The sequence below is a fragment of the Chiloscyllium plagiosum genome, chromosome 30, assembly GCF_004010195.1.
Source record: "Chiloscyllium plagiosum isolate BGI_BamShark_2017 chromosome 30, ASM401019v2, whole genome shotgun sequence".
NCBI lineage: Eukaryota > Metazoa > Chordata > Chondrichthyes > Orectolobiformes > Hemiscylliidae > Chiloscyllium > Chiloscyllium plagiosum.
This window is the reverse complement of record NC_057739.1, coordinates 46,739,396-46,751,291: the sequence shown is the minus strand read 5'-3', so window position 1 is coordinate 46,751,291 and position 11,896 is coordinate 46,739,396. Positions and strand designations below refer to the sequence as shown.

Here is an 11,896-nt window from a genome sequence, read left to right as displayed (position 1 = left end):
CCTACCTTTTATCTTGGCCTGTTGGACACACTTTCCTCATTCCTGAAGAAGGGCTTATGCCCGAAACATCGATTCTCCTGTTCCTTGGATGCTGCCTGATCTGCTGCGCTTATGAGTTTCTCAACCCTATTCTCCCGCTTTCTCCTCATAACCTTTGACCTCACTGATACTTAAGAACCTATCTATCTCTGAATTAAATATATTCAATGACCTGGCCTCCACAGCTTTCTGTGGTAGTGAATTCCATAGATTCACTACTCCCTAGGTGAAGAGGTTTTGCTGTACCTCTGTTCTAAAAGGTCATCCCTTTACTTAAAGGCTGTGCCTCAGGTCCTGGTCTCTTCTACCCATGGAAACATCTTCCCAACATCGACTCTGTCCAGGCCATTCAGTATTCTCTCATTTCAATTAGATCCCCCGTCATCCTTCTAAACTTTATCGAGTATAGATCTAGAGTCCTCAAACGTTCCTCACATGTTAAGTTTTTCATTCCCAGGACCGTTCTCGTGAACCTCCTCTGAACTCATTTCAGGGCCAATATATCCTTACTGAGGTATGGGGCCCAAAACTGCACACAATACTCCAAATGTGGTTTGACCAGAGCCTTATAGAGCATGAGAAATATATCCCTGCTTTTATACAGTTATGGAGAGGGACAAAACTGGTCCACAGGTTCAAGTTTGAAATTGGGGCAAGATGAAGTTTGATGGAATTAGACAGGAACTTGCAGGGGTTGATTGTTTGGAGTAAGTTGTTTGCAGGCAAAGGGACCTCTGGCAAGTGGGAGGCCTTCAAAAATGAGAGAGCTAGAGTTCAAGGTCTATATGTTCCTGTGAGGGTGAAGGGCAAGGTTGGCAGGAATAGAGAACCCTGGATGACAAGAGATATTGGGGCTTTGACCAGAAAAAAGAAGGAGGTTCAGGTACAAGTAGCTGGGATCAAGGGAATCCCTGGAGGTATACGGGTGATACAGGAGTTTACTGAAGAAGGAAATCAGGAGGGCGAAAAGGGGGCATGAGATAGTCTTGGATTAGAAGATTAGGGCGAATCCAAACAGGTACTTTAAGGTACATTAAAGGAAAAAGAATAACTAGAGAGAGAATAGTGCCCCTCAAGGACCGAAGTGGACATGTCTGTGTAGAACTGCAGGAGATGGGTGAGGTCCTCAATGAATATTTCTCCACTGTGTTTACCATGGAGAAAGACATGAAGACTTGGGAACTTGGGGAAGTTAGTGGTGATATCTTGGGGTCAGTCCATATCACAGTAGAGGACATGTTGAAATATATTAGAACGTAAGAAGGTGAATAAATCTCTTAGTCCTGACCAGGTATATCCAAGAACACTGCAAGAGGCTAGAGAAGAAATTGCGGGGGCCTGGCTGATGTTTTTGCATCATCGTTAGCCACGGGTGAGATCCCAGAAGACTGGAGGGTAGCAAATGTTGTGCCCTTATTCACTTGAAAAGATTCTGAGAGATAAGATATCCATGCATTTGGAAAGATGAGATTTGATTAGGATTAGTCAGAATGGCTTTGTGTGTGGGAGATCATGCCTCACAAATTTGTTAGAGTTCTCTGATGAAGTGACCAGGAAGGTTGACAAGGCCAGGATGGTAGACGTAATCTATATAGATTTCAGTAAGGCCTTTGATAAGGTTCCATATGGTAGGCTTCTCTGGAAGTTTTGATCACATGGAATCCAGGGTGAGTTGGCAGATTGGATACAAAATTGGTTTGATGGTAGGAAGCAGAGGGTAATAGTGAAGCATGCTTGTCAGGCTGGAGGCCTGTGACTAGTGGAGTGCCTCAGGGGTCGGTGCTGGGCCTATTGCTGATTGTTATCTGTATCAATGATTTGGATGAGAATATACAAGGTATGATTAGTTTGCTGATGATACTAAAATAGGCAGTGAGAAACATCATCAGAAATTGCAGCAGGACCTTGATCAGATGGGGAAATGGGCTCAGAAATGGCAAATGGAGTTTAATATAGATAAGTGGTCTTGCATTTTGGAAAGTCAAATCAAGTTAGGACTTTCATGGTGAATGGTAGGGCCTTAAGGAGTGTAGTGGAACAGAGGGATCTTGGAGTTCAGGTTCACATTTCTCTGAAAGTGGAGTCACTGGTAGACAGGGCAGTGAAGAAGGATTTTGGCACACTAGCCATCATCAGTCAGGGCATTGAATATAGAAGTTGGGAAGTTATGTTGCAGTTATACAGGACATTGGTGAGGCTGCGCTTGGAGTATTGTATTCAGTTTTGGTCACCTTGTTATAAGAGAGATAGAAGAAGTTATTAAACTAGAAAGAGTGCAGAAGAAATTTACAAGGATGTTGCCAGGACTCAATGGTCTGAGTTATAGGGAGAGTTTGAACAAACTAGGATTTTTTTCTTTAGAGCGTCGCAGACTGCAGGAGACCTTGTAGAAGTATATAAGCTCATGAGAGGCATGGATAGGGTGAATGCACTCTGTCTTTTTCCCAGGGTTGAGGAAACAAGGACTAAAGGCCATCAGTTTAAGGTTGGACAGGAAGAAATAAAAAGAGAACCTGACGGACAACTTTTTTTACACAGAGGGTGGTACACATATGGAATGAGCTGCCAGTGGATGTGGTTGAGGCAGGTACATTAACAACATTTAAAAGACATTTGGACAAATCCATGGCTAGGCAAGGATTAGAAGGATATGAACCAAGAACAGGGAAATGAGGTTAGTGTGAACAGACATTTTGGTCAGCATGGACCAGTCTGGGCCAAAGAGCCTGTCTCCGTTCTGTAGGACTCTAACTACTGACTCAACCTGAAAGTTTACCTTGAGAGATTCCTGGACTAGGACTTTCAAGTCTCTTTGAAATTCAGAGTTTTATTTAGAAAATAATTCATGCCTCAATTGTTCTTACCAATGTGCATGACTTCACACTTTCCCACGCTGTACTCCATCTGCCACTGCTTTGCCCACTCTCGTACTCTGTCCAAATCCTCCTGCAGCCTCCCCACCTCCTCAATGCTACTTGTCCCTCTATCTATCTTTGTATTGTTTTCAAACTTAGCCAGAATGTCCTCAGTTCCTTTATCGAGATTGTTAATGTATAAAGTGTAAAGTTTTAGTCTTAATACTGAGCCTTGCAGAACACCACTCAGGCTGCCATCCTGAGAAGGACCCTTTTATCCCCAGTCTCTTCCTTCTGTCAGATAGCCAATCTTTTATCCATGCTAGCTCCCTGTCTCTAACAGCACCTTGTCAAAAGCCTTTTTGAAGTCCAGGTAGGTAACATTCACAGGCTGTCCTTGGTCTAAGCTGCTCTTTACTTCCTCAAAGAATTCTAGTAGATTTGTCAGGCATGATCTCCCCTTGATGAAACCATGCAGACTTTGCCCTATTTTACCAGACATTTCCAAGTATTCAGAAACCTCAACCTTCACAATTGACTCCAAAATCTTACCCATGGCCAAGGTTAGGCTAATCGGTCTGTAATTTTCTGCCTTTTGCCTTCCTCTCTTTTTAAAGAGGAGTGTCACTTTAGCGATACCAGGTGTGTACATGCCAATGTCTGGCAGATTGCATCAAACCACACCTTGACCACTTGTGGCAGGCAGCATGCTGACCTTGCTCAAACAGTTATTTCCTACAAATTCAAAACAGTGTGTCTGCCATTAGGTGTGATTCTGCTGGTGGACAGCATTTATTTAATAATCTAGATTGTGCTAAGTCTTGCATTCTGAACCAAGTTAAGACCATCAATCAGGCTTATAATGGGATAAAGGACTTGTTTTATTAGGCAAAAGGAATTAGTAAATTACACTTTTTATATGGGAAAAATAGATCATGGTGATTTCCAATCTCAGCTGTATTTCCATGACAACACCTTGACCAATCAGAGCTTATGTGAGAACTAAGATTGACAGTTAACTGCTCTTACTGCATCTCTCTGCCAATAATCGTCCAACTAATCCACACACTCTTCTCATCCTGCATAAATTAGTGTCCCTTTTTTCATGTCTTTTTCTTGCTTCCTAGTCCTGATGAGTACTTCAACCTTATATCTTCTTTTGGCAATGTTTAAGTTCTGTACTATCAAGTGTTATGACTGGTTATGACCCAACATAGACTGGGAATACTGGTAGTGTAAGGGGTAGTGAGTGGCAAGTGTTCCAAGAATGAATTTTGGAGAGTCTTCTACAGCAGTATGTATCTAGTCCAACAAGAAAGGACCTGGTCCTTGGAAATGAGGTGGGCCAAGTGAATTGAAGTGTCAGTGGGGAAACATTTAGGGGATAGTGATCATTGTATGATAAGGATGATGGTGGAGAATGATATGCAATAATTCAGAGTAAGAAAAATCAAATGGTGGAGACCTGAGTTAACGGGGCAAAAACAGAACTGAACAGGCTTGATGGGAATGTGACGCTGGAGCGATGAACAGTAATCGAACAATGGACCACTTCGAAGGAGCAAATGGTTCAAATACAGTTTAGTTATACTCCCCCAGATGGAAAATGTAGGGTTAAACAAATCCAGAGTTCCCCAGATGACCAGGGAGGCAAAAATTAATATTAGAGAGAAAACATGTCCTTACAACAGATGTAAGGCAAAAATTTCAATTGTGAATCAACAGGAATTTTTTAAAAAATTCATTCACAGATGTGGATGTCACTGGCCAGGCCAGCATGTATTGCTCATACCTAACTGGCCAGAGAGCAGTGAAGAGTCAATCGCATTTCTATGGTTTGGAGTCAAATGTAGGCTATACCAAGAAAAGACAGCAGTTTAGTTCCCTAAAAGACATTAGTTGAGCCGATGGGTTTTTACTGATGATCAAAAATAGTTTCCTGGTCATCATTAGACTCTTAATGACAGATTTTGAAAAATTAAACTTCTAGACTGGAATTAGAAGGCTGAGAATTGTAAAGTTTATGCCTTGTTCAAGAAAGGTTGTGAGGATAAACCCAATAATTATAGACCTATCAGTTTAACTTCTGTGGTGGAAAATCTTCTAGAAACAATTATTCACAATAGAATTAATAACTCACATGGAAAAAAAAGTGGGTTGATTAGGAAGATTTCTAAAAGGGAAATATTTCACCGATTCACTGGAGTGTTTTTTGAAACAGTAGTAGAAAGGGTCATTGCGGGGGTGGGTAATGCCGTGGATGTAGTGTACATGGACTTCCAGAAGGTGTTTGATACAGTGCCACAGAACAGACCTATGAGGAAAATCGTAGGTCATAGTATAAAAGGGACAGTAACAACATAGATCCAAAATTGACTGAAGGATTGAAACAGAGAAATGGTTCATGGATGTTTTTCAGGCTGGAGGAAGACTTGTAGTGGAGTTCCACAAGGCTCAGTATTGGGACCCTTGCTTTTCCTGCTGTCAATTCATGACCTGGATTTCAGTGTGGGAGAGCAATTTCAAAGTTTGCAGAGTACACTAAACCTGGAAGAATTGTAAACTGTGAGGAGGGCAGTGTGGCACATTCACAGTAATGGCAGCAGCAGCAGTGGGAGCAATGTAAAGTGAACCTGGCAGTCCACTGGGGGTAGGAATAGACCAGATACCAGAGTTCAGAAAGTGATGTGGAATGAATGGGAGCATCTGATTGGTGAGTAAGTTTGTGTGGGTATTTCCAATCTACATTAAATTATTGGTCATTGGTAGGGACTTATTTGGTTTATTTAGAAAAGTGGCAGGAGAGCTTGAAGCCATGGTTGTTCCTGTTGCTCCATGTGGGAGACTGGCCACATTTCCAGTATCTGGGACTAGCATGCAGAAAGTGTGTCCAGCTGCAGATCCTGAAAGCGTAGGTTTCAGAGCTGGAAAAGTGACTGGGGACACTGTGGAACATCTGCAAGTCTGTGAACGTTGTGGGTAGCTCATTTAGAGAGGTGGTCACACTGCAGATGAAGGGACTTGAGAAGGAAGGGAATGAGTGACCTCTAGGCAGTCAAGAAGAAATGGGCAGGAAGTTCAGGAGTCCCTTGTGGACTGGCTCACCAATTGGGGATTCTGTAGAGAAGGGAACAAATAGGCACTATCTGGCTGTCAAGGTGACTCCAGGACGGTGTGTAACCTCCCTGATTACTAGGGTCTGGGATGTCACTGAATGGCTGCAGGGCATCCTGAAGGGAAAGCATGATAAGGCAGGGGCCATGTTACATGTTGGTACCAATAACATTGGTAGAAAGAGGGAATGTATCTAGAATTCATGGAGCTAGGTAGTAGACTTTTTTATTTCTTCATTTTTCTGCCTTTGTATTCTATATTTTGGTTTATTTTTCTGTGTTGTAAGATGGCATTGGAGAGTGGTTACACTATACAACACTTTTCACTGTATTTTGTGACAAGATACACGTGACAATTAACAAATCAAATCAAATAAAAAAGCAGGACCTCTCAGATTGTAATCTCTGGATTACTCCTTGTGCTACATGGAATTGAGCACAGAAATAGAAGAACAGTTCAGAAGAATGTGTGGTTTAACAGTTGGTGGAGGAGGGAGCACTTTAGATTCCTGGATCACTGGGACCATTTCTGGGGAAGGTGGGACCTGTACAAGAGGGATGGTCTATGTCTGAACCACAGTGAGTCAAACATTCTTGCGGAATGGTTTGCTAGTGGTTTTGGGAGGAGTTTGAACTAATTCAGCAAGGGGAGGGGACATAGATTGTTAGCAGAATAAGGACACAGAATCAAAGAGTAAAACAATCAAGGAGGAGAGTGTGCAGTTGTATTAATTTTCAAGGGAGTAAGGCAATTCTGGGTGGGCTTTACTTTAATACCAGGAATATCACAGGTAAAATGGATGAGCTAAGGATGATGATTGACACATAAAAGCATGATGTAATAGCCATCACAGAGATGTGGTTGAGGAAAGGGCAGGATTGGGAACTCAACTCATGCCAGGATATAGAATCTTCAGGTGAGAAAGAGGAGGGGGTAAAAGAGGAGGAGCCACTGTGTAATTAGTTAAGGAGTCACTTACTTCAGTAAGGAGAAATAATATCTTGGAAGGGACATCCATTGCAGTTTTGTCAGTAGAGCTGAGGAATAAAAAAAGGGCAGCCACATTATTATTGACCCCCAGAGAGTTAGCAGGAAATTGAGGCACAAATTTTTTCACAATTCGCAGAGATGTGTAAAAATAATAACAAAAAGGTAATTATTCTAGGTGATTTCAACCTTCCCAACATTAACTGGGATAAACAGTGTTTAGGGCTTCGATGGAGTGGATTTCTTGAAATGTGTATTGGAGAACTTTGGAGGCCAATATGTATAAAATCCAACAAAGGATGGAGCTGTTCTGGACCTGGTTCTGGGGAATGAACCCAAACAGAAGTTTAAGGTGATGGTGGGTAAGAATTTTAGTGACAGCGATCACAACATGGTACAATTTAAATTTCTTAAGGACAAAGAAATGGACAAGTTGCAAAAAAATGGTTTTGGGTTGGGGAGAATGGATTTTAGTGAAATAGGGCAGGATCTGGCCAAGATAGACTAGGAACAGCTTCTAAATTTACAGAAGAGCAGTCGGGGGGCTTTCAAAAAGGAAATAGGGAGCGGACCAACTCAATATGTTCTCTCTCCGGTACGAGGAAGGAGTAACAAGCCCAGATAATCATGGATGACTGGAGATATTCAGGATTCATTGAGAAGCAAAAGAGAGACTTTTAGCCAGTACAAAGGAAACAATCATCAAGTGGCATGGGTGGAGTTCAGAAAGTGCAGGGTGGAGTTTAAGAAAGCAATTGGAAAAGGAAAGAGGGGATATGAGAAAGCTCTGAAAGGTAAAAGTAGGGAAAACCCTAAGATATTCTATGAGTATAACAAGGAGGAGGGTAAAATAAGTAAGCTTATTAGGGATCCAGGGGACAATCTATGGGTGGAGCCAGAGGACATTGATTGAGTGTTGAACCAATACTTCACATCCGTCTTCACCCCAGAGAATGAGGATGGAGATATGAAACCCAGGAGGAGAGACTGTAAGGTGTTTTAGTAAATTGACAGAGAGGAAGGTAAGGGAGGTGGTGTAGCTCTGATATTCAAGGACGACATCAGGGTGTTGCTGAGAGATGATATAGGTTCTCTGGAGAATAAAGTTGAATCCATTTGGTTGGAAATGAGAAATTCTAAGAAGAAAATGTCACTGATAGTAGTAGTCTATAAGCCACCAAATAATAACATCCTATTGGGATGGTGAATAAACAAAGAAATAACTAATGCCTGTAAAAATGATATGGCAATTATCATGGGGGAGTTTAATCTGCATGTCGTTTGGACAAGCCAATTCGGTCAGGGTAGCCTTGAGAAGGAGTTTGTTGAGTGTATCTGCAAAAGTTTTTTTGAACACTACGTAATGGAACTGACAAGTGATGAAGCTATCCTAAATCTGATCCTGTGTAATGAGATAGGAATAATTAATGACCTCATTGTTAGGAATCCTCTTGGAAGGACCAATCACAGTATGGCTGAATTTAGAATACAAATGGAAAGGGTGAAGATAGAATCCAATTCCAGGATCCTGTGCTTAAACAAAAGATGAGGGAGGAGTTGGCTAAAGTAGACTGGAAACAAAGACTTTATGGTGGGACAGTTGATGAGCGGTGGAGGACTTCCAAAGCAATTTTTCAAAGTGCTCAGCAAACGTATATTCTAGTGAAAAGGAAGAACTGTAAGAAAAGGGGTAATCTGTCATGGGTGTCAAAGGAAATAAGAGAGGTTATCAAATTGAAAGAGAAGGCAGTGTCAAAAAGTCAGACAGCATCTGAGGAGCAGGAGAGTCAATGTTTCGTGCCTAAGCTTTTCATCAGGAATGTGCGGGGTGCCCATGGGGACTGACAGATCATTTGGAAGGGGGTTGGGGCTGGGGGGATAGGTATCTGGGAATGCGATATGTAGATGGAGATGGGGGGTGATGGTGATAGAACATAGAACATAGAACATTACAGCGCAGTACAGGCCCTTCGGCCCTCGATGTTGTGCCAACCTGTCATACCAATCTGAAGCCCATCTAACCTACACTATTCCATTAACGTCCATATGCTTGTCCAATGACAACTTAAATGGACTTAAAGTTGGCGAATCTACTCCCGTTGCAGGCAAAGCATTCCATACCCTTACTACTTTCTCAGCAAAGAAACTACCTCTAACATCTGTCCTATATCTATCACCCCTCAATTTAAAGCTATGTCCCCTCGTGCTCGCCACCACCATACTTGGAAAAAAGGCTCTCCCTGTCCACCCTATCTAACCCTCTGATTATCTTACATGTATGTATGAAGTAACCTCTCAACCTTCTTCTAACGAAAACAGCCTCAAGTCCCTCAGCCTTTCCTCATAAGACCTTATCTCCATACCAGGCAACATCCTGGTAAATTTCCTCTGAACCCTTTCCAAAACTTCCACATTCTTCCTATAATGCAGTGACTAGAATTGTAAGCAATATGCCAAGTGTGGCCACACCAGAGTTTTGTACAGCTGCAGTATGATCTCATGGCTCCAAAGCTCAATCCCTCTACTAATAAAGCTAACACACCGTATGCCTTCTTAAAAACCCTGTCAACCTGGGTGGCAACTTTCAAGGATCTGTGTACATGGACACAAAGATCTCTCTACTCATCTACACTACCAAGGATCTTACCATTAGCCCAGTACTTTGCATTCCGGTTACTCCGACCAAAGTGAATCACCTCACACTTGTCCGCATTAAACTCCATTTGCCACCTCTCAGCCCAGCTCTGCAGCTTATCTATGTCTCCCTGTAACCTACAACATCCTTCGTCACTATCCACAACTCCACCGACCTTAGTGTTATCTGCAAATTTACTAACCCACCCTCCTACGCCCTCATCCAGGTCGTTTATAAAAATGACGAACAGCAGTAAACTTAACACTGACCCTGGCGGTACACCACTAGTAACTGGACTCCAGGGTGAACATTTCCCATCAACCACCCCCTCTGTCTTCTTTCAGCAAGCCAATTACTGATCCAAACTGCTATATCTCCCATAATCCTATTCTTCCGCATTTTGTACAATAGCCTACTGTGGGGAGCCTTATCGAACGCCTTGCTGAAATTAGGTTGGAGTGGAGGTTGGAGCATATAGGTGGGAAGGAAGATGGTCAGGTAGGACAGTTCAAGAGGGCGGTGCTGAGTTGGAGGGTTGGATCTGGGATAAGGTGGGGAGGGGGAAGATGAGGAAACTGGTGAAACCGAAATTGATCCCGTGTGGTTGGAGAGTCCCAAGGTGGAAGATGAGGTGTTCTTCCTCCAGGCATCAGGTGGCTAGTATTTGGCGATGGAGGAGACCCAGGAGTTGCATGTCCTTAGTGGAGTGGGAGGGGGAGTTGAAATTTTTGACCATACGGCGGTGGGGTTGTTTAGTGCGTGTGTCCCAGAGATGTTCTCTGAAACATTCCGCAAATTAGCGTCCTATCTCCGCAAAGTAGAGAAGACCACATTGAGAGCAACGGACATAGTAAATGAGGTGTTTGGAGGTGCAGGAAAGTCTCTGCCAGATGTGGAAGTATCCTTTGAGGCCTTGGACGGAGGTGAGGGGGAGGTGTCGGTGCAGGTTTTACACCTCTTGGAGTGGCAAGGGAAGGTGCCGGGAGTGGAGGGTGGGTTGATGGGGGCCATAGACCTAACAAGGGAAAGAGGAGGCATACAAAGTGGTCAAGATCAGCAGGAAGCTAGAAGATTGAGAAAGCTTTAAAGGTCAACAGAAAGCCACAAAAAGAGCTATAAAAAAAAAGTAAGATAGAACATGAGAAAAAAACTAGCACAGAATATAAAGACAGATAGCAAAAGTTTCTTTAAATATATATGTGGGAAAAGATCTGCCAACCCACAATAGACCCACAAAAGCAAAATTGGCCAAACTGTACCAAAAACACCCAGAATTCCCAAGCAAGCTCACAAGCCAAATCAGATAGCACATGCAGACAAGGGAATACACTTTAAGCTCACTAACAATGACAGAGCACCACAGATATCTCAAAACCCTAAGGGCAGTTTCACAATCCAGCAATACCAAAGCCACACAAAGAGCAGGTCAAACAGAGAGGCATCAGTAAGGACATGGTCCAGGCACAGGACAATGGAAACACCTCACCATTTCAGAGGTGACGTTAACCCCTAACTGTGAAGAGGAATGGAACGATCGATACTGTCAGGATGTTGCATTGTGTGAAGGAACAGGACATTCTTCCGCTAGCTGTTTTCCAATTAGTATCTCTGTAACTATTCCATTTCCAGATACACTGTATTTTCCCCATTTCTTAATCTGCCTTATTATGCAGCATTATTATAAAACTGGTCTCATCCTCAGCTCTGGGAAGAGAAATTCTGATCTCCCTGTACAGACTGTCAGTTCTGTATCAGCCTAGTCAGTTCCTCTTCCAGCGATATCATTTGTAAAAAACTGTCAATTTCACTTCAAGCTGTGTTTTTGTGATCTCTAACCTATTGGGCAAATTTCTCTGACAATATAAAATGAGAAAGAGTGGCTAAAGTAAACATTCATCCTTTTGAGGATGAGAAAGGGCATTTAGTAATGGCATATGATGAAATGACCGAGGCATTGGACAGGTATTTTGTGTCCGTCTTCACAATGGAGGACACGAATAACACGCCAATAATTGACAGAGACGAAAGTAGGTGAGGACCTGGAAGCAATCATTATCACAGAAGAGGTAGTGTTGGACAAGCTAAAGGAGCTAAGGATAGACTCGTCTCCTGGCCCTGATGGAATGCATCCCAGGGTACTGTAAGAGATGGCGGGAGAAATTGCAAGTGCATTTGTGGTAAATTTCCATAATTTGCTGGACTCGGGGGCAGTTCTAGCAGATTGGAAAACAGCAAATGTGATGAAATTGTTTAAAAAGGCCAGCAG

The 11,896-nt window shown here is 42.7% G+C and overlaps 1 protein-coding gene across 1 annotated transcript in view; it reads right to left on the bottom strand.

Annotated features, from left to right (window-relative positions):
• Positions 1 to 11,123, bottom strand: part of dipk1b (divergent protein kinase domain 1B) — a 52,470-nt gene extending 41,347 nt beyond the window's left edge. Inside the window, exons 1-2 of the mRNA XM_043720675.1 lie at positions 11,117 to 11,123; positions 6,988 to 7,045 (exon numbers count right to left, since the gene is read on the bottom strand). Of these exons, the coding sequence (XP_043576610.1) occupies positions 6,988 to 7,026 (39 nt within the window). The 5' untranslated portion in view covers positions 7,027 to 7,045; positions 11,117 to 11,123. The remainder of the gene's footprint in view (positions 1 to 6,987; positions 7,046 to 11,116) is intronic.
• Positions 11,124 to 11,896: the final 773 nt, after the last annotated feature.